Source organism: Balaenoptera acutorostrata, chromosome 2 (genome assembly GCF_949987535.1).
Source record: "Balaenoptera acutorostrata chromosome 2, mBalAcu1.1, whole genome shotgun sequence".
Classification (NCBI taxonomy): Eukaryota; Metazoa; Chordata; class Mammalia; order Artiodactyla; family Balaenopteridae; genus Balaenoptera; species Balaenoptera acutorostrata.
In genome coordinates, this window is record NC_080065.1 from 178,420,362 (window position 1) to 178,445,898 (window position 25,537).

General features: G+C 54.4%; 1 protein-coding gene across 8 annotated transcripts in view; it reads right to left on the minus strand.

The window, feature by feature from the left end:
* Window positions 1–698: 698 nt before the first annotated feature.
* SMARCA4 (SWI/SNF related, matrix associated, actin dependent regulator of chromatin, subfamily a, member 4) overlaps window positions 699–25,537 on the minus strand; it is an 87,113-nt gene continuing 62,274 nt past the window's right edge. For 2 of the 8 annotated variants that reach the window (XM_057540193.1, XM_057540192.1), the window contains exons 26-36: window positions 24,157–24,384; window positions 23,807–23,905; window positions 23,472–23,549; window positions 22,457–22,675; window positions 18,263–18,319; window positions 17,504–17,757; window positions 4,890–4,998; window positions 4,506–4,607; window positions 3,702–3,834; window positions 3,362–3,504; window positions 699–1,210 (exon numbers count right to left, since the gene is read on the minus strand). In XM_057540193.1, the coding sequence (XP_057396176.1) occupies window positions 1,178–1,210; window positions 3,362–3,504; window positions 3,702–3,834; window positions 4,506–4,607; window positions 4,890–4,998; window positions 17,504–17,757; window positions 18,263–18,319; window positions 22,457–22,675; window positions 23,472–23,549; window positions 23,807–23,905; window positions 24,157–24,384 (1,455 nt within the window). In that variant the 3' untranslated portion in view covers window positions 699–1,177. Of the gene's footprint in view, window positions 1,211–3,361; window positions 3,505–3,701; window positions 3,835–4,505; window positions 4,608–4,889; window positions 4,999–17,503; window positions 17,767–18,262; window positions 18,320–22,456; window positions 22,676–23,471; window positions 23,550–23,806; window positions 23,906–24,156; window positions 24,385–25,537 lie in introns of all 8 variants that reach the window. The other 6 variants (XM_057540194.1, XM_057540197.1, XM_057540196.1 and 3 more) reach the window with 6 other exon arrangements.

Below are 25,537 nucleotides of genomic sequence, written 5' to 3' on the forward strand. Positions count from 1 at the left end.
GGGCTTCAGTAGTTGCAGCACGCGGGCTCAGTAGTTGTGGCTCGCAGGCTCTAGAGCACAGGCTCAGTAGCTGTGGCGCATGGGCTTAGCTGCTCTGCAGCATGTAGGATCTTCCTGGACCAGGGCTCAAACCCGTGTCCCTGGCATTGGCAGGTGGATTCTTTTTTTTTTAAATGTCTTTTTTTAACATCTTTATTGGAGTATAATTGCTTTACATTGTTATGTTAGTTTCTGCTGTATAACAAAGTGAATCAGCTATACGTATACATAGATCCCCATATCCCCTCCCTCTGGCAGGTGGATTCTTAACCACTGTGCCACCAGGGAGGTCTTGCACCTGCCTGTTTATGTGACTGTGTCCCCGACCCCACCTTAGCTGCAGAGGAGAAGGGACTGAGCTCTTTGCTCCCTGCGTGACAGGGCGGGCTTGAATGCATGATGGAGAATGGCAGTGGTAAGGGAGCCAGAGAGCCCGGGCTTGCAGTCAGATGGTGTGAGGCCTGGGCAAGGTGTTTGCCTTTGCTTGGGCTTCAGTGTCCTCCCCTGTGAAATGGGACCCCTGGGATCCGGTGATGGGAGGACAGGGCCCCGGATACGGTGAGGCCCCACACGGGGCCCCAGGGCCTCAGCGCTTGGGGTGGCAGCGGACATTCACCACCACCCCAGGAGCCGGGAATGAGTCCACTAGAAGGCAAGACTTTTGTTGTAGGTTTAATTTATTACTGTTGACATCCAGTGACACTGACATACCCCCGCCGGGCCTGCGGACCCCTGGCCCTGGCGAGTCTGACCTGTCCAATAAAATACAGTACGAGGAGTGGACGGCTACACACATGCATCCACAGCTTAAACTACAGTGATTCCAAACTGCGGCCGAAACAGTACTGCCAGGGAAGGAAAAGAAAAACAGGTGTCGCGTGTTCCCCAATTCGTAATTCTTTTTTTTTTTTTTCTCATTTTAAACAGTTAATGCTGTTACAAACGCTACTGATGCCAGGACAGGGCCAGACACAAACAGTCCTACATCTTCTCTGCTGTATAAATATGGAAGATTTTCGTTTATACAGTTTTATCCCAAGTCTGAAACTACATCTGCTGCTACCCGTTACTGCTAAGGGCTACACCATCTCGGATCTGGAACGAGCGGCTCGGGGTTGAGACTCTGGAATGTCGGGACTCAGTCTTCCTCGCTGCCACTTCCTGAGCGGTCCTGGAGGGGGGACAGGAGGAGAAAGTGTGAGTCAGCCCCGTTCCTCAGGAGCACCCCGACTGGCACCGACCTCGGCTTTAGATGCACTCAACAACCAAGGCAGGCAGCAGAACAGCTTTGCCCCGCAGGGAGCGGGCAGCACTGGCTCCGTGAGGCTGGGTGCGGACTGGCCTTTGCCCTCATCGCCTGCTGCCACGGCCACACCCCGATGTCACCCTGCGTCCACATCGACTCTTCCTCGGGACGTGGGAGACTTGCTGGGCCCTCCCTGCTCTGTCCCACTGCTGTCTGCCTGTCCCTGTACCCCTGACTTGCAGCTTTATTTTAATTCTTGTGGCCATGCCACACAGCTTGCGGGATCTTAGTTCTCTGACCAGGGATGGAACCCAGGCCCACAGCAGTTACAGCGCCAAGTCTTCACCACTGGACCGACAGGGAATTCCCCTGACCTGTGGCTTTAAAACCACCTTGGCAATTCCTGACCATGTAAAATCTCTGCTCTTCTGTATAAACATTTTAAACAGCTTGGCAAGGGTCACAGAAGCCCTGCTGGATCCAGATGGGCAGATGGGGAGCTTTACCGCCCAGACCCTCCTCTCCAGAAACAAGGGCCACCACTCTCCGTGTTCACAATGTCATTAACGTCCCCATAAGACCATGGATGTCTATGGTCAGATTTATTCTGAGGCACCTGGTTTTTTTTTTTCCTAATTAATTAATTTATTTATTTTTGGCTGTGTTGGGTCTTCATTGCTGTGCGCGGGCTTTCTCTAGTTGCGGTGAGCAGGGGCTTCTCATCGCGGTGGCTTCTCTTGTGGCGGAGCACAGGCACTAGGCGCGCAGGCTTCAGTAGTTGTGGCTTGCGGGTTCTAGAGCGCAGGCTCAGTAGTTGTGATTCACGGGCTTAGTTGTTCTGAGGCATGTGGGGTTTTCCCGGACCACGGCTCAAACCCGTGTCCCCTGCACTGGCAGGCGGATTCTTAACCACTGCGCCACCAGGGAAGTCCCGAGGCACCTGGTTTTGCTGCTATTGCAAATAGCTATACAAGAAAACTAACGAGGGACCTTCCTGGTGGTCCAGTGGTTAGGACTCCTCGTTCCCAATGCAGAGGGCCCGGGTTCCATCCCTGGTCGGGGAACTAGATCCCACATGCATGCTGCAACTAAGAGTTCGCATGCCACAACTAAGGAGGCTGCGTGCTGCAACTAAGACCTGGTGCAACCAAATAAATAAAAAAATATTTTAAAAAAGAAAAATAGAAGACTAACAACAACAAAACAGTGCTTGTCAGGCTGTTCTGGGAGCCAGGCCCCGTGTAATCCATTTGACCTCCTTGCTTTGTAGAAGTGGAGACAGGCTCAGAAGTGAAGTGAAATGCCCAGGCCCTACAGCAGGGAAGGGCCTGGCATCCGGGCTAGAGCCAGAGGGCAAAGCTTATTTAAACCCAGCAAATGGGTCTGCTCCTGCCCCCAAGCCCATGAAACTGCCCAGGCTTGATGCTCCTGTAGCTCTTCCCTGGTGTGCGGGGGACTGCAGCCTGTGCCAGGGGGGCCCATCACCGAGGCACCGCTCACAGCCCTGTTCACGGGGTCTGCTCCACAATGTTTTTATGACTGTGGATTATGGGACCTTTGTTTTTTGCTTGCTTTTTCTTAACCCACTACCATTGTTTAGAAATCCTTCTAGACAGGCCGGAACAGAGCCACAAGCAGAGACCTGGGGTGCATGGCGTGTGCCCCATGCAGTGAGGACACCATGGCAGCCCTGGCGGCTGGAGGGCCCTGTGCTGTGGGCATGGGGACCCGCTGGCGGCATCTCCGATCTCACCGCCTCCCGCCCCAACACTGCCGGCCCAAGCTCGGCAGCCCTGGTGTCCTGGGTAGGCAGCTCTGCAGACTGCTGCAGCAGGAACAGGCTGGGATGCCCTGCCTGAAGCCCAGATGCCCACCAGCTCCAAGAGCACTGCTTCTAGGGTCGCGTGGACTTGGACTTGAGTTCCACGCCATACAATGCTGAGCCTCAGTTTCCCCATCTGGGGAGCGGGGGTGTTGGAGCATCCCCCCTCCCACGGGGCCTCGGAACAGGGTCCAGCACCTGGCACGGGGTGGACGTCCAGTGACCCGCCTGCCCCAGGGCTCTGGGGGCTTTACCTCCTCCTGCTCCTCCTCACTGTCGTCGTCGCTCACCACCGGCTTGGCCCTGGACCCGCGGCTCGGCCGCCGCCGGCCGCCCTTGAGCCGGTCCTGGGCCTTCTCCTTCCGGCCAAGCTTGATCTTCACTTTGACCGAGCGAGCTGGGGTGGGGACCAGGAGGAAAGAAGATGTGAGCTCGGGAGAGCATGGCACCTCGGAGCCAGGGGCGTCCGGGAGCCGTGCGGGCTTCGGGCCCTCTCAGGTGGGTGTGACCCCATCCCCTCCTCCCTCCACCCCGAGGATGGGCTGCAGCCCCGCCCCAGCGCGCCCCCCCCGCCCCCCGCCCGCCCGCACTCACACTCCGACTCCGAGCCTTCCTCCTCGCCCTCCTCTTCCTCCTCACTCTCCTCCCCTTCACTGTCTTCCTCCTTCTCGATTTTCTGCCGCACGCTGGTGAAGACCGACTGTAGGACGATGGAGTCTTCGTAGATCTGGGTGGAAACACATGGGGCTCAGGTGGGGTGCCTGCTGGGGAGCTCCCCGCCTGCTGGGCCCCAGTCCTGGCAGAGGGACAGCTCAGTAATCCTTTCCCAGACGGTGCCCAAGGGAGCACCGGGTTGATGAAGTGGTCCCAGACAAAAGGTCAGGCGTGTTCGTTCAGAAATAACCACACGTTCCCCACTCCCTCTGAAGAATTGCACTGAGCGCGTTTTTAAAGGCTCTGAGAGGGTCTGCCATAACATTAGAAACGCGTGCCCCTCGTTGAAGCCAGCATTTCCCCCAAATATATGACTAGAAGATCTCTTTTCTGAGAGGCACCCATCCCGACACTTAGGGAAACTGCTAGGCTAAGGCTGTGTGTGTACATGAATTTCATCCCAGGATGGGACACAGCACAGGATTCCTTTCAAGAGAGTCCCCGAGCGAATTCAAAGCAGATTCCGAGATGTACGCAGACTGTTCCCAGGGTCACCATGGATGGATGGCACCGAGTCTATTTCCCCTTTTTAGTTTGTTTTTATTTTCTGCTATTTTTTCAGTAATATACACACATTGCTTCAGTAATGAGTAAAATAGTCCAAGTTGGAGGGAATCTTTTTTAAAACCAGTCAATCCACGGGCGGGGGCTGAGGGGCGTGTCCCGGGGCTGGGGGCTGCTCACCAGGGAGCCCTCCAGGTTGAAGGTCTGCGCGTTCTGGCACAGCAGCATCACGTCCTTCTCTAGGTCGTTGAGGCTGCGGTACTTGTGGCTGCGGATGCGCTCCTGCGGGCGGGAAAGGCGGCCTTACCTCTGGGCCCCCTCGCGCCTGGCGTCCCTCTGCCTGACGAGGTCACGGCTGAACCCCCAGGCTCTGTGCAGACTCGGAGGCCCAGCTGTGGGTGTCGGGGGTGGGGTGCCCGTCACATCCTCAGGACCCCAGCGGCCACCGCCTGGCTCCCTCCCTGGGGGGGCCCGAGGCCCAGGCTCGGAATCCCCCAAACGCCGACGTGGCATGTCCCTGCGGGGAGAACCCCTGCCCTCCCCGCACACTCGACACGGGGTTACCTTTATCTTCTTGAAGTCCACAGGCTTGCGGATGAGCTCGTAGTACTCGGGCAGCTCCTTGCGGGACGGCAGCTGGATGAACACCTCGCTGAGCTGACGTCCACTACTACTGTAAGAAGGGACACGGCGGCGTCACTCACAGGCCCTGCCTGCTGGGGAGCCCTCGCCCCCTGCCCGGCGCCCCCCACCAGGCCACTCCCCCATTGCTTGAGGACAGAGCCGGTGAGAAATTCAAAGCTGACTCGGGAATTATTTCCTGTACCTGTGCTGTCTTGTGAGTTCTGGAACATTCCTGAGGGGCAGCCATGCAGAGAGGCCCGATGCATATGAATCGAGGCTCCGAACTCACCCAACTTCCTCCCCCCACCCCCCCACCCCAGCCCTGGAGGAAACAGCATCACGTGCTACATGCAGCAAAAGCCTTGGCACTTGAAAGAGGGAGAAGAACCCTGATTATTTATTTACGACGCAAAAATCAGTTTGCTCATGTTGGGAGCATCAAGTGCCAGCACCTTCAGAGGCCAGTTTCCCAAGCATACTGTGCACCTCTCACAGGCGGCACTTACGAGCGGTGAACTTCAGAGAATCTGGCCAAAACCCAAGGGAAGATGTCCCCCGGCAAGATGCTAATGGATGACAAAAGCTGTTTTCTAGTCTTTTCCAATGAGAAAGTGCTTGCTTTGCACAAGGGAGCAGAGGAAAGACGTGCCGTGAGCGGCCATGAGATGAGGAACCCGAGCACTGGGCCGCCAGGCTGTGCCACGCCTGCGCCCGGCTACGCTGGGGCCAGGAGCTCCGAGGCAACATCCTCCCAGTGCCTGCACGAGGAGGGGGCGAACAGAGAGACCTCCACCCGCAGCCTCCCTTCAGCCTCCAGCGTGGCGATGCTGTCTCCTGGCAACGCCAGTTTTAGACCCGCTAAATTAACGCTGCAGCCCACTAACAGGCTTGCACGTGGTGCCAGGGCCACGTGCTCCGTGCTCACCCGTGGCATCCACACAGGAGGCCTGGCCTCGGGGTGTGCGTGGCCCTTCAGGGAGCTCAGAAGCGGGACTCTAGCGCCATCATACAGAGGGAAATTTCAGAGCAAAACCCTCTCACAAACCTCTGGGGGAATCGTGTCCTTGAGGAATCAAAGGCCCACTTGGCCCGAGAACTGTTCTCTGGTGCAACGTGCTGAGGGCAGAGGGCCTGGAACTGGTCGTGTGTGAGGGAGGGGCAGGGCGCCAGGGTCACGGGGGACTTTTAAAACCGCCCTGAAGGTGAAGACCTCTTGAAAAGCCACTGCCGTAAGATTTTCGTTGCCAAAGTGCTAAGAAGTCATTTTTAATCCTTAGAAGTCCCCTGGAGAGCCGTCACCTCCCACCAGGGGCTGGCGCAGCCTTCCAGGCTCGTTCACCGGCGCCCCCCTCCTCGGGGCTGCTTGGCCCTCCAGGACGGGCTGCCCGTGACCTCTGATGTCAGCGCCCCTCTCCACCTGGCTCAGTCACCTCAGAATCACCGAAGCGGCTGCTCCCCCAGGGAACCCTGGCTCCCACCCTCACCTCCGCATAAATGTCATCTTCCCGACACCTCGTAATAACACGGATGACTGAGATGACACGTAAAGGCACAAACCTTCAGTGCTTGCTCCTGTGAGCCTCCCCGACCTCCAGCAACTGGCCGAGCTCGGCCTCCTCTTGAACTTGAGGTTACAGGATCCCACAGGGTGAGCCCCCAGGCCTGGCCTCCCCGCTCACCACTGTCAGTGAGACATGTCTCCTGCCTTGTGAGACTTGCTCTGAAGAATTTTCTGCCAGGCAGAATTGTTGGAACTCCATCTCTGGCTCTGCTCTGTGTCCGGCCGCCTGGCAGCGGTGGGCACGCGAGTGAAGGAGCCTGAGAGAATCCTGAGGCTGTCAGGATCGGCCCTGTGACCCCAATTCGGAAACAAAGAAAGGAAGCACCCACCATGGCCCTAATGCCTCCAGCCTGGCCTGTCACCTGGCTTTTGGCAACACTAGCAATGGTGGCTGCTGTTACATATGACAGTGACGTTATTTTCCAGCCTCTAGATGTCAGTTCCCACAGCAGGGATTTTATTCTACCTCGTTCACTGCCCTGTCCCCATCACATCGGGACATGAGACAGAGGGGCTCAGAGTGACCAGGGCCTTGCCTGGAGCTCCAATTCCTCCCACATCTAGCCCAGAGGTCATTTCTTACTGAACGAGGTTTGTGACCACGCGGTGGGGGAGGCCTTATCTAGTGTTCTAAGCCCTTCTCCTTGGAGTGCGAAGAGCCCTGGTTGGGACCCTTATTATTTAACCTGCCCAGATGGTCTCCTCCCTATGGGAATGTGCCCTCCCCTACACCAACTCAGGGTTCTGGTGGGGCTGCCCGTCACTGAGCCCCCACCTCTCCCCCCAAGACTACGGCGCGACCAAGCACAGCTCCTCAGCTGTCTGGTCTCAGTGACTGGTCCAGGCAAGAGCCTGGGACACAGCCAGCCAATAAGAGCCCTTCCCTGGGCCTTTCTACCAGGAGCTGGGGAAGCAGAGATCTTTTTTCTTGGTGTGTGAGGCCTTGAGGACAGTGCCCAGAGCTGTGTTTCACCACAGGGGTAAGGGGAGAGGTGTCAGGTGGCTCTGGGTCCTGAAAGCTAGACTTCACTAACTCCTCCATGGCCTCCAAGCCAAAGGAACCCCTGTTCTGCTTGCAGGGCTTAGACCTGAGCTCCTGATACATAGAGCCCCAAAGTCTAAATGGACACATCCTCTGATGTGTCCTTGAAACAAAATGATAACATGTGAAGGAGAAACAAAGAATCAGAAGAGACAAAAAGCAAAACAAACCAAACAAAAAAACAGACCCAAACCCCTGAACAAGACAGAACCACGGACTCTCAGAATCTAAGAGGTCATCCGTCGACATCCCATTCGAACAGATGGAGAAACCAGAGAGCTTATGAGAGCTGGCCCAGACACAGAAAATCGGTGGCAGGCAGGACCTGAGCACAGGTCCCCTAGGCTAAGTCAGGGGTCTCTCCCATCCTTTCCCACATACTGTTCTAGTATCTTTTTGTTGTCCCTTTTTTTTGGGGGGGGGGGCCGCACCGCGCGGATTGCGGGATCTTAGTTCCCCAACCAGGGATTGAACCCAGGCCCTCGGCAGTGAGAGCGTGGAGCCCTAATCACTGGACCGCCAGGGAATTCCCCCCATATACTGTTCTAAATCAAGGGTCAGCAAACTTCGTCTATGAACAGCCAGTATAAACGTTATAGGCTTTGTGGGCCATACCACCTCTGTTACAACTACTCAACTCTGCCGTCGTTGCACCAAAGTGGCCACAGAGAACATGTAGGCCAACGGAGTTTGGCTGTGTTCCTCGTTTATAAGAAACAATATCTGATTTTCATATAATTTCACATCATGAAATAGTATTCTTCTTCTGATTCTCTGAAACTCATCTAAAAAAAAAATTCTTAATTCACAGACTATACACGTACAAGTGGTGGGCCATATCTATATTTTTGCTAGTTTGCAAATTTGGTTTGTTGACCCCTGGTATGAATCCTGAAAATGACAGAAAGAATGTCTGTATTGGGCATGATAACATACTGCTTGATGCCTTCCATTCCTCACCCTTTGACCAGGGCAGACATTGCAAATGGATCAGAGCACTATCTCTTGAGCTCTGATAGCCTCAGGCAGGCAGAAGCAATCAACTAAAGATGGTACTCAAGGGGCTTCCCTGGTGGCGCAGTGGTTGAGAATCTGCCTGCTAATGCAGGGGACATGGGTTCGAGCCCTGGTCTGGGAGGATCCCACATGCCGCGGAGCAGCTGGGCCCGTGAGCCACAACTACTGAGCCTGCGCATCTGGAGCCTGTGCTCCGCAACAAGTAGAGGCCGCGATAGTGAGAGGCCCGCGCACCGCAATGAAGAGTGGCCCCCACTTGCCGCAACTAGAGAAAGCCCTCGCACAGAAACGAAGACCCAACACAGCCAAAAATAAATAAATAAATAAAATTAAAAAAAAAAAAAAAAAAAAAAAGATGGTACTCAAGACAGATCCTAGTTGCCTCCTCCCCAGTCCTTCAGCCCCACTCTCCTTCCTAGAGTGCAGTTCAGACCCTCTTCCCATGACACCTCTTGATAACATCTTCTCACCCTGGGCCTATTTTCTCTTTTGACTCTTTGTCAGTGAACTGAGCCAGCAAGGGTCCTGGATATGAGAAGCTCAGGATTTTAAAAACTGACTTAGCAGCAGAACATTTATCTGAAACAGAATCTCAGATACGTGTATGTACACCATACATAAAATTTGAAAATGATACAGTGAAACACATTAAAGAGGTATTAGTACAAAATTACTTTCCAGGTTCAATTTTTTGACCCATTACAAAGTCAAGGATATCTTGAGAATTAGAAAAGTGAGAAGTCTGGGGCAGATCCACTTACAAATATTTACTAAGAGCCTTCACCTGCCAGGCATCCACCCTTAAAAGATCAATGTCAGTGTCAGATTTATGGCTGTGTGGTACAGAGAAACTCCTGACTCATGCAGGGGTGAAAGGAAATGATATTCACCAAGGAACCTGCCAACAAGGAAGGTCTGTAGCTGCCTGCCCTGCACTCTTGGCACACTCTTCCAACAAAGAGAGAGCATGGCGAAGCTTTACTGCAGGGTCCACATGCTGAGGGCTGGACTGGCTGTAGGTCACAAAGCTGATTAAGAATCTCATGAGCCAAAATTTCTAATGAACTGATTATTTTACAGGAGCCAATGACACACCTGGGGGCTCATGTTTCTTAATACAGTTCAACGATGAAATCCAAATCTCATTTTAAAGAAAACCTGACCACCCCCACCCACCCCCGCTAAGCTGAATTTGAAACCACTTAGTTTGAAACCCTCATTCTGGAGAAGAGGGTCACGCGGCAAGCAGCAGAAGCCGGATCATAATCCAGCCTGGCTCTCGGGGGTGCCATCTACTCCAAGTGTACGTTCCAGCTTCCCCAAGCTGACCTGAACGCCGCGAGGGCCAGGGCTGTGCTCTGCCGTGGCAGCTGCTCCGGGATGTTAGCTGCGGGTGACGAGCACCGTTCACGGCACTGCAAGGACCATTTCTCAGGACCAGGGAGAAGATGAAAATGAGGGGCACAGCAAGCCCAGGAGCTGTGGCCAGGGGTGGGCGGAGCTGGTCATGTGAGTGCAGGGAGGCCCAAGGCCACTCTCTGCAGGGCTGAGTGACCTCGGTCTTGAGGAGCGTGCTTCCTGTTTGGAGCCCCCGTGTTACCATCCGCAGCTCTGAGTACCGAGCGACGTCAAGGCAGAGAGGCCTCAAGCTCCTTCTCAAGTGGCACGGTCTGCAGGATGGCCACCCTGGGAGCTACAGGTGCTGGGGATCCCTGGACTGCCGGGACCAAGGGGCTGCAGTGTGTCTGGGGGTCGGCGGGTGGGGAAACCGTGCTGCCACCATCCGGGACCCACAGACCCACTTCCACACCTCGGCGGAGGCCCCCGCAGACACTCTCTCTTCCCTCCTCTTAACTTTTAATCTTAGTTAAATTACATTTTTAATTTAGTTTCTGAGTTTCACCTCAGAAGTTTGACACTTCTCAATCTGCCTTTCTTTTATCTAGCTGTCTCCTGGCTTCATTTTAAATTGTACCTGTGTTTTGGTAATTTCTCATTTATTTGACCTTGACTTTGGACCTTTTTATTCATCCTTTCCCCCTCGTTTTTTTCCCCCCAGTTGTTTGGAATTTTCCATTTTACACCTCCTGCCCTACCTGTTTATCCTATTCTACTGATATTTTCACGAATGTTCCTCTACTGCTTCCTGAGTACAGAAGCAGCGCATGCCTGCTGGAACGCACTGAGCACCTCACAGGGTCTCACAGGGGACTCCGAGGGGGGCAGAGGGACGGGAGGGGCAGGCTGCCACCTGCTCACCCGTATCTACTTGTTTCTGGAGTCCAGGTATCTATCTGTACCTCTCCTATTTTAAGCTTTTATGTAATTCTAGTTTTAAGACCCTTAAAACTAGAACCCTGTTTTTTGTTGTTGTTGTTTTGGCGTGCTCTGTCCCTACCATGGCGATTAGCAGCAGGGAGTGAAGCAGGGGTGGGGGGGGGGAGATGGAATCGGCCTGACTAACTGGGCAGGTGGGGCTTCTTCCCGCAAATTCTGTGGCAGGCTCAGAACCTCAGCACGGCTCAGCAAGGCCACCTGGGCTAATCCTCTCGTGGCTCTGAGCCCCACTCGGCTAGCAGCCTGGCCTGTGCCCACGCTCAGGCGGGCCTGGGGATTAATGATGGGGATCAGCACTGTTCTCAAGACATCTCACCTCGGCGCCTCTCACGCCAGGCTCTGGACTCGGGGCTGAGCAGACAGCACTGACCCCACAGGCGGAGGGCCGCCTCTTGCCCTGCAGTGCCCATTCCAAGCTTGGGCTCCCGATGAAGGGCCAGTGCACCCTTCCAAAGGCCGAGGCAGGAGAAGCCTGAGGCCTCCCTGCCCCTCAGGAAAGGGCTCCCAGACCCGCCCACCGTCCACCCTCTCCCTTCTCCCCAGAGGCCTGTTCTGAAGGGCCTGGAGCCAACTGGGGTGTCCTCTCCTAGAGAATGTTTCTGCCTGACAACCCGCCCTGGAGCCTGTTACACTGCCCCAGATTTTCTTGCAAATCAAAGCACAACCTTTCAACTGAAGAGCCATCTGCTTTTTGATTCTAATCAAGGTGATGCAGGGCTACTGCAAGGGCAGAGGGCAAGTGCTGATAGGGTTTGGGCAGTGGCCACCAGGCCTGGGTGAAGCTGCCACCGTGGATGTCGTGGGGCCCTTTGTCACCCACAGTGGATCTGGTGTTGATCCCAGATCTCTGTGACACTCAAACCCTATGGTCCTTACAGGGCTGCTGCTTCCTGGTAAGAGGACAGGAGAAGGGGACCCAAAGGGCCCACCCAGCGGGGCTCAGCCCTGGGAGGCTTAACCTGGACGGCCTGTACACATCACCAACTTTCTGAACCATCTGGAAATAACTTATGAGTATCTCCTAAAAACAAAGATGTTCTCTTCCACGACCCCGGCTCGATGATCAAATTCAGGAAGCTTGGTGCCGATCCGCCTCCGCTGTCCAACGCACAGTCTTTACAGCAGTGACAACTCTGCCCTGTAGCAGTTAATGGTCAAGCTCTACACATCGGCCAGCGGGGCACACAAGGGGCTCTGTGGGGTCCTCTGGAGCCTGTCCCCTGAGGTGGCGCCTTCCAGCAGATGCACTTCTCTGAAGCCATCCGAAAGGCGCCACGGGATGCACCCTGGAGCACACACCTGCTGACTGGCACCTGGAGACGGTGCCTAAATGCCTCGGCCACCAGCTGCTGACTCCCTCCGAAGGACCAGGGGAGAAGACACCCACCGGCAGCACACGCAGCTCCGCGACAAATCCCAACCTGACCCTGCAGCCTAACTTATTGGTGCGCTTAGATATTTTAAAGTGAAAATCCCTACTTCCAGCTTAATTCCTTAATTCCGGTTTCACTTCTGGCTGTTAACCCGAGGGTTCCTCCGTGCAGTTTTGGGATTTCCAGCCACCAAGGAGAAGGCACCCTGCGAGGCCCTGCGTGCGGGATTGGCCTCCGGGCCCCTGCATGCACAGTCCCCTGGCCTGTGATGCTCCTTCCCTCCTCTTCCCCGGCGGGCCCCTGCTTTTCCTCAGGCTCTGCTTATGTGGCACTCCTCCCGGCGGCCATGCTGGACCCCAAGGTTGCCTGTGCCAGCCTTCAGTTGCGTAAAACTGCACACTCTTCCAGCGGTTTCCCACCGTGACCCCACGGGAGGACGTGTATTTTCACTGCCACCCAGCAGAGGGTCAAAGCTGCAAAGGCTGGAGACCTCACAACTCCAGGGAGGGCCGCTCACAGGGTGCACTGGGGCCTTGGGAGGGGTGGGCCTGGCAGCCCTGAATCTGAACACAAGTGAAAGACGCAAAAGCTTCCAAATCAGGACATTACCTGCGTGCAGATCAGGATGTACATGCAAAGGTTCTATCAAACACGATGGCACTGGTATTTTAACACAACTGGGGCGGGGGGTTGGGGGGGGGGTAGGGATCTTGAAATCAACACTCAGTAGCAACATTTGGAGTGGTGCAAATTGGGGGCGGGGCGGCCCTGCTCAGACTCAGCAGCAGAGGCATAGCCGAGCCGCTTCTCTCTGGAGTCACTGCTTCGAGGTGCAACCCCACTCCCACCACGGTCACTAGGGGCAGGAACAGCAGCGCCAGGGCCCCTGCTCAGCAAGGCAGGCTCCCCGCTCTGAATCCAAATGCTGGCGATGTCCTGTAATCATTCTTTGGTGTCCAGGAAGAACCAAGCTGTAACAGTAAGTTCTCTCCTCAGGATCCAGTTAACTCAAGTACAGAGTTTAGCTAACCATAGGGTTCTAGCAAGCAAATGGGATTTTTAAATCCAAAGTTTCATTTTCTCTTCTGGAAAGGAGCAATCGGAAGTCTGAGGCAAGAAAGTGCGCGTCAAGCTACCTCTGGTTTCGTTCCACTCCTGTTCTCCTTAGTGTGGCGTGGTGGCCAGTCCCTCAGAACCTTCCAGGTACGTGACAGCTGTGTCATAAAGAATTTAACCTGCCCAAAGAAAGGTCTGGCCTTTGCCCTTGGCTCCTGGGAGGCCATGTCTCTGCCGTTGAATGTCCTGCTTGGTGGGGTGCCTTTGTTTAGCTGGGGGCCTTTGGCACAGTCTAAGTGTGATTCCAGGCAGGGGCGTCGGGTCAAGCGGCATCGGTTCAACCACAGAGGGACTGGAGACTGGGCAGCCACGTGGCAGGTCGGCCGGGTATACTGACCAAGTTCCAATAAAAACCCTCGACACCAAGGCTTCCCAGGCTGGCAATGCTCTGTGTGCATCTTCTCGTAATGTTGCCAGGAAAGTCACTGTGGCCGGCGATTCCACAAGGAGGACGCTGCTCCGTGCGCCTCTCCCCTCGGCTGGTTTTAATCTGTGTCCTTTCGCTGTAATAAACCATAACTGTGAGTACACCAGCTTTCAGAGAGTTCTGAGAGTCCTTCTAGGGAAATTATCGAGCCTGAGGGTGGTCTTGGGGACCCTGAACTCTGCAGTTGTTGTCAGAAGACAGGGTGGTCTATAGACCGTGCCTAACCCTACAGCTGCATGAACCATACTGTAGTTTTCCCCATGGTTACAAATTCTTATGTTTTGATAAGAACATCAAAAATGTCCATTAAGTAGGTCAAGTTTGTACCCAGACATCATCTCTGAAAGCATTTGCCATGAAGTAACATTTCAACCAGGATGATGTGACTATCTTCCTGAGTTTATGTGCCTTGCTTGATCTCTTCCTGTGTGGCCACCAGCAAACCAGCGAGTGGAAGGCCCTGCTCCAATTGAGAACCAAACGTTTCTCAAAGCCAGTGCGTGGGAGGCTTCCTGGAATGGTCATATTCTCCGTCCCACTTGTAACTCCTTTGCAGTTTCTCCCCAGTCTGACGGCGAACTCCCCGTCCAATGGGGCCATTGTTCCAGGAGGACGTGAGGTTTAAACATAAGCCATGCTTCAAGCCCTCCACGGAGGCACCACCACGTGGGTCCGACAGACCTGGGAGCTCAGCTCTGTGACTGCAGTGTCAGGGCTCTCACCAGGCTGGATCTCAGAATCCCTACCAGGATCTTGGTGTCCTGCCACAGGCCAGTCTTGACAAGATGCCCCTGAACCCTAAGAGCTAGTTTTAATTTACTGCCCGATTTATCACCCAACCTTGCATGGGCTTGAGAGAACAGCTGTTTGCAGCAGCCAGGGGAGCCAGCTTCTCTTCCGTCACGTGACCTTCAGCTAAGCACAGCGCCTTTTCTCTGAGTCATAGGATGACTAAGAAAGTGGACTGACACTTGACATATTTTTTTTTAGTTTGAAAATATCCAAGGCCTTATCGAGTGCAGGATGCCGATTTCAAGTGTCTACTATTTTTAAACTGAGGTGTAACCTACCACAGGAAAGTGTGCACATCTTATCTTAGGTGTACACCCTGGTGAAGGTTTTCATGTGCAGACCAAGACCCCAACGTCCCAGAAGGCTCCCTGGTGTCCCATCCCTGTCAATTCCGACTTGAGGCAACCACTGATCCATGCTCATCACCGTCGATCAGCTTAACTTCCTGTAACTGGAAGCGTACAATAGGTACTTTTCTGTGTCTGGCTTGTCTCACTCAACCAAGTGTCTGTAAGACTCTTCCAGGGAGTGGTAGTTTGTCTGTTCTCGTGGCCGTTGGAATTCTGTTCTTCGATGAGGCCGCTGTGGACGTGTTCTCCTGTGGGTGGACACTGGGCTGTTTCCTTTAGGGGAGTCGCGATCAAAGCTGCTGTGGAGGCACCTGTACATGTCTTCTGGTGGATGCATGCACTCAGGCCTAGGACTGGAGTGGCTTGGTCAGAAGCTTTACCTGTGTGTCGAGCTGCAGAAGCCACTGCCCAGAGCCACACGCTCCCATGAGCAGGGTGTGAGGTCCTACTGCTCCACGTCCTTGGTGGTGGAACTAAAAGGAATTTTAGCCCTTCTGGTGTGTGTGACGAGGCACCTCACTCTCATTTTATTGTGCATTTCCTTCTCGTAATGACGTCGACGTGGTGGTCCCGAGCACCTTTTCACATGTTGATTGGTCACTGGGGTATCTTCTTCTGGGAGGTGTCTGTTCATGCCTTTTGCCCATTTTAAAATTGAATTTTCTTTTCCTAGTCTGTGGCAATTTTCACCGTCTTCATGAGGGTGTCCTTTGATGAACAAATGTTCTTAATTTTAGTGGAGTCTAACTTGTGAGTCTTTTATGGCTAGTGGCGTTTCTGTCCTACTGAAGAAGTCTTTGCCTCCTTCAAGGACATGAAGATTTTTTCCCATGTTGTACCTTTCACATTTATGGGTTTTTAAAAAAAGATTTATTGAAATATAGTTGATTTACATCATGTTTATGTCTGTAATCCATTTCAAATTAATATATGTGTATGGCGTGAGGAGGGGTCAATACTCATCTTCTCCGTATGGATATCCCAGTGATCAGCATGACTTTTTGAAAAGTCCATCCTTCCCCACTGACCTTCAAGGGTCTTCTTCATTTTGACAATGTTAAGGTTCCCTTGCAAGAATACTATTAGGAAGAAAACGTCAGGGTCTATTATTTTCATTGGATTTTTGCACATTCCATATTATAAATAATTGTTGGTCTACTTTTTTCTTTGTGGAATTTGCCTCAAAGGTGAAGTTTGCAAATGAGTTCAATATTTTGTTCTCAGTACTGACACAAGGAACTTCCCTGGTGGCGCAATGGTTAAGAATCCGCCTGCCAATGCAGGGGACATGGGTTTGAGCCCTGGTCGGGGAATATCCCACATGCTGTGGAGCGACTAAGCCCATGTGCCACAACTACTGAGCCTGTGCTCTAGAGCCCGCGAGCCACAACTACTGAAGCCCACGTGCATCAATGAAGACCCAGTGCAGCCAAAAATAAAATTAATTAAAAAAAAGCCCAATATACACTTAAAAAAACCCCAAAACACAATGACACAAAACGTAATATTTTTAGGCCCAGCAGTTGAACTTAAATATGCCTCTTTTCCACTTCATCATTTGTTTCTCTTCCAATAATAAAGGATTCTTTTTAAAGAGCAATTTGTATCCTTTCTTGGGGTACTATAACCATCACCACCCCCTGAAATCACAGGCTTGGTAACAGTTTCTCCAAATGATACACCATGGGCTCATGCCTTGACACTATTCCCTCAGACAGATTAAAATTCTCCCCTGCTTTGCTTGTGACTGACTGCAAAGCATTACTATGAATTCAGGTTGTAAAACCCTCCCGTTACAGGGACAGCCTCATCGACCTGCATGTAGCAGAAAGTGGAACAGACACTGTGGGGGGGCGGGGCGGAAGGATGCCCCTGGCTGCCCTGTGCAGCTCCACGCAACCCACCCTGCGCTGGCAGGACGGGCACAAGTCTCCTAGGAGGGCCGCGGGAGAGCCATTATTTTCTTCTTCTTACTTAAGCAGTACTCATGATCCACAAACGGATCTACAAAGCGGAAAGCATGCATTGTCTTGTGGTTGGCGTGTCTGTGAGGGCAGGGGCCCCCGTGCCTAGCGGGGAGCCTGGTCTATGTCTTCTCCACAAGCGGCTGACCTGTGATGGGCCAGGGAGACCACAGCCGGGGCGGGGCGGGGCGGGGGACTGTCTACAGAAGGAAAGCCACTGGCTCTCTGCTCCAGCCACAGGCGCCTCCTCACCACGGCCCACCAGCCACGTGATCGGCCTCCATCACAGCACAGACCCCCTTCTCCCACACTCACCCTGCCACTGGCCTCGAACCCACCGGCCACCTCCTGGACCACTTGTCCCCAGACCTGCCCTCCTCAGGGCTCCTCTTGAACGTCACCTCCCCCGCCCTCTCACCACGGCTGACGCTGCCTGTCTCCCCTCTTCCAGGATGTTAATGTCACGTCCCACGAGGACAGAGGCTCCGAGACAGAGACTCGACCTGAGTTTGTGGAGCGACTGCCCGGGCAGCGGCCTCGCCGGCCCCTCCCAGCGGCCCCCGCCCCGCGCTTACCTGTCCTTGTACTTGATCACAGCGTCCACGATCTTCTTCATCTTCTTGGTGAGGTTGGGCGGGTTGGGGGAGAGCTTCTCGGCAGGCGGCCGGCCACGCTTCTTCTGCTTCTTGCTCTCGTCGTCCTTGTCGCGGCTGCGGGTGCTGGTGGTCGGGGTGGAGGGGCCGGCATCGCTGTCCCGCTTGCGCTTCCGCGACGATTTCTTCTGCCGGACCTCCTCTTCGATCTCCTCCAGCGTGCCCTCCTCGATGGCCTTCAGGGTCAATAGTGGTAAAAATAGGACAGCCAGCACCGAGGTCGACAAGCAGAGGCCGCGGCGCAAACCCGGGGGCCTGGCTGGGGCGGGACACATGCTGGGGCTCCGGACAGGCTCCGAGGGCACAGGGGCCGTGAGGGCCAGCTCTGTCTTCCCGATGCCGGCCCACCCAAGCCCGTTCTTCGCAGATAAACGGCGTATGTTACACATTTAAGTGTCACAGCCTCACTGTGCGAAGCCTGAAGAGTGGGCTCCTGTAAACCCTCCACCCAGAGGTGACCCCGTCAACACTTCTGCTCTAGACCACGTTCCATGTTTTTAAAAACCTGTGGTAAGATACACATAACGTAAAGTCAGCCGCTGCAAACGCTGTCAAGGGTGCAGTTCAGTGGCACTGGGAACGCTCCTGCTGTGCAGCCGTCCCCACCCTCCACCTGCAGGATGTCCCACCTTCCCACGCACGTGTGCACAAGCGAGGCAGCGCTGGGATCGAGCCACATACCACATCACGACTCATCTTTTTGCTTACTATGTCCTGGATATACTTCCTCTCGTTCTTCTGCAACATAATTTTTAATGCTTATTTAATAGTATTTCCTTGTACAATGGGCCTTAACTTAACTTCCTCTGTAGTTGGGCATTTAGGTTCTTTCCAATTTTGCGGGGATGGGTGGGTGGGCTATTCTAAGTGCCGCCATAACTGACATTTGTCTTTCTTTTAGATAGATTCCTGGAAGTGAAACCGCTGAGTTGAAGAACATGAACGTGAATGTTAACTTTAAAATAGTTCCAATGTATTAATTCTCAACGATAATAATTAACTTGCATGTTTTAGCCTTGAACACAAAGTGATGGGAAGCCAGCTTTCTAGGGGGGTTTGGAATCAGAAACGGGAGTGGGGCCTGGACCCAAACGGACGCACTGGTTATTCATCTCAGTTACCGGCTGCATCTGAGTGCAGGTACGGGGCCAGGCACTGAACACAGCCCCTCATGGAGGGGAGACAGTAATACACAGCCCACAAACATGGCGACAAGTGTGCCGAGTGCCAAGAAGGAGGGTGAGAGGTGCTCTGAGGATGGTGGAGCAGATGTGTCCTGGTCAGGGTTGGGGAGAGCTTCCCAGAGGGGGCACTTAAGCAGATCTGAAGGGTCAGGGCGGTGGAAGGAGGCATCCAGGCCAAAGGAACAGCATGGAGGGCACAGAGCAGACAGGAAGGACTGAACGGAGGTTGGCACGGGGGAGGGCACGCAGTGGGTCGAATGGCGTCCCCTCTAATTCATATCTACCTGGAACCTCAGGATGTCATCTTATGGGTAATAGGGTCTTTGCAGATGTAATGAGTTAAGAACAGAGATGAGATCATACTATATTAGCGTGGGCCCAAACCCAAGGAGTCAGAAAAGGCTGTAAGAGAGATACTGCAGACATCCACGTGAAGGCGGAGGCAGAGACTGGAGTGATGTGGCCACAAGCCAAGGAAGGCTGAGGCCACCAGAAGCTGGAAGAGGCCAGGAAGAAGCCTTCAGAGGGAACATGGTCCTGCTGACACCTGGATTTCAGACTCCTAGCCTCCAGAACTGTGAGAGAATAAATTCCTGCTGTGTTAAGCCACCAAGTTTGTGGTAATTGTTATAGCAGCCCCAGGAATCTAATACTGGGGTCTCTGGTCCTGTGCCCTAGACATGCAGGTCAGCCCAGAAGGGCAAGAGCCAGGCACATTCTACAGGGTCTGGGAACATATGGCATCAGAGTGGCTGCCAGAAAAGTGGTGCGAATTACATGTCCACCACTAAGACAGAGGAGTGTCTGATTTGGGTAAATATCTCTTTTATTAATGTAAATTTTATTGAGTATGATATATTAAAAAAATGGCATGTGCTCAAATGGGAAAGAATAGTCTTTTCAACAATGGTGCTGGGACAACCCGATGAAGAGTAGCCCCCGCTTGCCGCAACTAGAGAAAGCCCATGTGCAGTAACGAAGACCCAACGCAGCCAAAAATAAATAAATAAAGTTTTTTAAAAAAAGAAAAAAAAAAAGGATCACGGACCTACATGTAAGAGCTGAGACTCTAAAACTCTTGAAAGGAAACACAGGGGTAAATCTTTGTGACCATCAATTGGCAATGGATTCTCAGGCATGCTACCAAGGCACAGGTGAAAAGAGAAAAACAAATAATTTGACTTCATCAAAATTTTAAAATTCTGTGTTTCAAAGGACAGCATCAAGAAAGTGAAAAACAAGGGCTTCCCTGGTGGCTCAGTGGTTAAGAATCCACCTGCCGATGCAGGGGACACGGGTTCGAGCCCTGGTCTGGGAAGATCCCACATGCCACAGAGCAACTAAGCCCGTGAGCCACAACTACTGAGCCTGAGCTCTAAAGCCCGCGAGCCACGACTGCTGAGCCCGCGAGCCACAACTACTGAAGCCCGCACGCCTAGAGCCCATGCTTCGCAACAAGAGAAGCCACTGCAATGAGAAGCCCACGCGCAGCAACAAAGAGTGGCCCCCGCTCACCGCAACTAGAGAAAGCCTGAGCGCAGCAACGAAGACCCGATGCAGCCAAAAAACAATGAATAAATAATTTTTAAAAATATGTAAAAAGAAAGTGAAAAACAAAGATAAAAATCACCCCACAGAATATGAGAAAATATTTGCAAATCATATATGTGATAAAAGACTTTAAAGAAGATCTACAGATGGCCAAAAAGCACATGACAAGGTGCCCAACACCATTAGCACCACCACCCCACCCCACCCCACCCCACTGGAAGCAATTCAAAACCACAATAAGATACCACTGCACACCCACTAGGATGGCTAGAGTCAAAAGGCAGATAAAAAGTATCAGGGAGGACCTGGAGAAACTGGAACCCTCCTGTGCTGCTGGTGGGAATGTAAAATAGTGCAGCCACTTTGGAAAACAGTTTTCGTTCCTCAAAAGGTTAAACAGAATTACCATTTGATCCACTCCTAGATACACACCCCATAGAAATCAAAACACATGTCCTCATAAAACTTGTACACAAATGTTCACCACTGCATTATGCACAATAGCTAAAAAGTGGAAACAACCCCACGGTCCGTCAACTAATGACTAGATAAACAAATGTTGTATATTCTTATAATGGAACATTATCCAGCCATAAAAAGAATGAAGTCCTGATATATGCTAGAACCTGGATGAATCTTGAAAATATTTTATTAAGTGAAGAAACTCAGACATCAAAGGATCACATAATGTATGATTTCATTTATAGAAAATTTCCTGTTTAGGCAAAATTATTGAGACAGAAAAGTTGTTTAGCGGATGTCAAAGGCTAGGGGGAATAAAGGGATGGGAAGATAGCTAAAGAGAAAATAGTTTCTTTTGGGTGAGAATGTACTGAGCTTCATTTGTGATGACAGTTTCACAACTCTGTGAATATACTAAAAATCACTGAACTGTACATCTTAAACGGGTAAATTCTGTGGTATGTAAGTTATTCCTCAAAGAAAGCGACGAGGGAGAAAGAAATGCGCACCAACTATTATTATTAGCACGTGGGCAGCTATTTTTTTAAAGGGCACCCATTGTCTCAGTAATGCCAGGCTGGCAAAGGCCCCACGCGAGCCGTTTGGGACTGTGGTTGGGCAGACGTTCCTTCATCCGAGGTTCTCTTCTGGGCCCTGGAGCCCTGGGCTGATGGCAGAGAATGAGACACCCCACCTGCCCCACCCGAGGTTCCGTGGTTCCTGGCATGTTTCAACAGCTCCCTCTGGTGCACAGCTCAGTGGGCGAGCTCGCGAGTCTGGGGTGTTCTGAGCTCCCAGGAGGGGACCAGGGCCACCTGGCCACATGGCTGAAAAAGCACTGGGGCTGCAGTTAATTAAGGGGAACCCCAGGGTGTGTGATAAGAGGCCTGGGGAGACAGCTGCTCATTCCGGGGTGTGGCACTCAGCAGGGCGTAACCGAAAGCCGCCACCTGCCTTTCAGCAAGTGCTGTCTCAGGGACAACTCGAGGGTTGGACTCTTAATCATCACCTCTACCCTCAGAACCCCTGGAGCAGGAATGGGGTCTGATTTGTCACTATAACCCCAGTGCCAGGCCCCTGTGCAAATGCAGAGCGCCCTCGCTCGGGTGGGGTCGGGGGGCTGAATCAGGAGGACCAGCAGCCGCCTGCAGCCCTGACTCAGCTGTCGGCAGCCGCGAGGGCCGGGAGCCACCTGCTGAAAACGGGGGCTCACGTCACCTCCATGAGCAGCTGGTGCCGGGAGCCTCGGGTGGAGGCTTCCTCCCTCTCCCCCCCCCACAGCTCCCAGGAGTGACGCACGCAAAGGCGGGGCTGCCTGACCCCGTCACCACTCTCAACCATCTCGCAGGGTGACTTGATGATCCCCAATATATCCCTGGGTCCTCCGGTCAGCCCCATGCAAAGACTGGCAATACTCTGCTTAAACCTGACGCTGGAAGGGCCAACTCCACCCAGAAGTGGGTTTTGAGCAGCTCGGGAACCGCAAAGGGGTGCCTTCCCGAGTTCCATCAGGAGGAACTGAGTGAACCTGACCCCACGTGTGAAGGGTCGCTGTCGTGAGTGAAAACCGACCAAGAACGGCCGAAGGGCACTGCCCAGGATTCGGGCAAAGGCCTCGATCCTGGCAGCTGAGCCCTGCGCTGCCCGAGCCCCGCCCGCGGCCCTCTCCGGCATGTACCTTGAGCCACTGCTTCTCCGTCAGCGAGTCGCTGTAATCCACCTCCTTGCGGTGGCGGGAGCCGCGGCCGAACATCTTCTCCTCCTCCTCCTCGCAGGTCAGCCGCTCCACCTCTGCGTCGTCCTTGATGATCCACGAGGGGAGCTCATCCTCCTCCATCAGGCGTGGCTTCCGCTTGGGGTTGCGGGCCTCCTCGCGCCTGCGGTCCAGGTCCATGCGCTGTGGGGTGCGGGGCGGCAGGGACAGAGGGACAGGCGTCAGCACGGAGGGGACAGAGGAGATGGCCAGTGGGCACACGCGGGGGCACCCTGACCGGGGGCTGCTTCCCTGCCTCGGGACCATCGCTGCCGCGGTAGTTAAACAGCAGCTTGGTCGTGCGGTGGCCGAGCTGGCCGGGCTGCCGTGTCAGACCTTGGCTGGGGCTCTGCTTCGGGGGCAGAGAGAACTGGAAAGGACAGGAAGGGGGCGGAACGGAGGCTGGAACGGGGGCTGAAACGGGGCAGCGGCTCCCCTGCCCCACTGAGGCGATACAGGCTCAGCGGAAGGCACAGGCCTGCTGGGGCCGAGGGCGCCCCCAATTCCCCCCGATTCCGTGCCCACGAGGGGCAACAGGGCATCTGAGACCGAGGCCCTTGCCAGCCCCTCAGTCTTGGACAGTGTGACTCCCTCTGAAAGGGAGCCTCAAGGACAACAGGCATTGGCCAGACGGAGGATCATAAACTGGAGCAGGGCTGGGTGTGTACGTGTGTCCCGCCATCCCTACGACACACTTAGGAGGCCACGGAACAAAGATGGGTCAGTTAGAAGCCATGGAGGGGCCACCCTGAGGGCTGCCCCCGGCCCCGTTACCCGCCGGGGATGCCACCGTCACTGAGACCTTTTGCTCTGTTCGGTGTCAGGAGGGAAGGGGGTGGGGGGCGGGCGGGGGGCGTGTGAGCCCCACTGCACGTGGTTCACACAGGCAGGGAACCAAGCCCCTGAGGGTGCGCAGGGCCCGAGTGCCCGCGGCGCTCACCATGAACAGGTCGAACTCTTCCTCGTGCCGGGCAATCATCTGGTTCACCGTCTCGTCGTCAGGCACCTCGTCTTCTTCCTACAATATGTCACACGTTTAGTTGGAGTGCGGGGAGGCCGGGGTGGGCGGCGGCCGGGCTCGGAGGCGAGCGGCGGCAGTCCATGGGAAATGAGCTGGCGGTCCCAGTCCGGCTGCGGTGGATGGGGACCCACACGGCAGCGAGAGACGCACACGCACACGCACACGCACGCTCCGTGGGATCAGGGCCCTTGCTGGCCATCTCAGCCGAGAAGCCGAGGATTGAATGGGCATGGAGACTGAACTACCCCTCTCACCTTTAGAGGTGGCTCCTCCAAGTCGGGGTTGACGCCCGCTGGCGGAGGGGCAGTGTGGGCGAAGCTGGCACTGCCGCTGCCCGTGCTGCAGTGTCTGCTCTGTGGATAAATAGAGGACTTCAGTCTCCAGGGCTGTCAATCCGGCATCTTTCACCAGCAGTTTAGAAAAAAAAAACCACTTCAAAGAAAAAGCAAGTACTCATCCTCTTTCCTTTCAGCCCACACTCCCTTTACTCCAAAGGGATGCAAAAAAAATAAGAGTGCAAAAAAGGTAAAAAAACAAAAATGAAAGCCGCTCATGCGTCCACCACTCACGCCGGGGAGGGGGTCGGGGCTGGCGCTGCCCTCACCTCGTCCTGCTCCTCGTGCTCGAGGATGGCCTGGAGGAAAGCGCGCCTCTCGTGGCTGGAGGACTTCTGGTCGAACATGCCGGCCTGGATCACCTTTTGGTCGACGTTGAGCTTGTACTTGGCCGCGGCCAGGATCTTCTCTTCCACGCTGTTGACCGTGCAGAGGCGGAGCACGCGCACCTCGTTCTGCTGCCCGATGCGGTGGGCACGGTCCTGCGCTTGCAAGTCCTGGGGAGAGAGACGCCGGTCAGCCCCAAACAAGCTCTTTATTTATTTTTTTATTTAAAAAAAATTTTTTTTTCAAACAAGCTCTTTAAATCGTTAAGGGACAGTAGATCACTGGATGCCGCTGGGAAAGGCAGGGGCCTTCCAGTTCTCAGGCGCCTGCCTGGCTGTTCTGCCCGCAACAGCCAGAAGCTCCGGAACAAGACCTGGAGCCCGTGCCGGGATGACTTCACCCCAAATTCCTGCAGAAGCGTCACTTTCTACCTTCGCTGGGATCTGACGGATACTCGGGAAGAAAGCGCAGTTGTAGAGGGCCACCCCAGGGGGTCATACCCCAGCAGCTCTTCTCACAGCTGCACAGGCCCCCTTGGCTGCCCCGGGCAGGGCCTGGCTTGGCGTGGCTGTATCACGGCGAGGGCACTGTTTACAGAATGACGCCAAAGTTGGGCAGCACCACGTTGATGCCTGGTTTGATTGGAGGCCCCGCTACTTCCTTGCCATGCAAGCTGGGCCCAGGCCCCACCTCTCGGAGCCTCAGGATACACTCTGCTGACACCAGCCCCTCTCGTGGCTATCGTGTGTGAGAGGAGCCAATGGGCATCGGGTGTTCAGGCCAGTGCCTGGTGTGGAGCAAGCGCCCATGAAGTGGTAGGCGTGGCGCCAACGCTGTATCATCACGCCCAGCGTAGACCCAGGAGGGGCTACGAGATCCTGTGTCTGGGGCCTGCAGCTGTGTGGGGCTGACCTCCAGATCTGCACCTCATGGGGGTGGCAGAGGCCACACCTGGTGGGAACAGGCGTGCCTTGTGTCCACGGTTCGTACCCCCACCCCTGCCCCGCAGCTCAGCCGGCGTGATTCCTGGCTCTGCAGTGTGCTTCATGACCTCTGATGCCCCCCGGGTGTGGAGGAGGACAGGGCTCCACGGGGGTCTCTCCCCCCGACAGCCTGTGGGTGGGGGAAGCACACTCGGACCACCTCTCAGGACACAGGCCAGTCACCGAGTCCGGGCGGGAGCCACACCCCAGGCTGGCGCACCAACCACCCCAGGCACTCGTCTGTCAGGCGCCCGTGGCTTACACACCGATAACCAGCTCTGCTGGGCTGTGGAGAAGGGCTCGCTCGCACCGTCAACAGGAGTGAAAGCTGGGGCAGCCT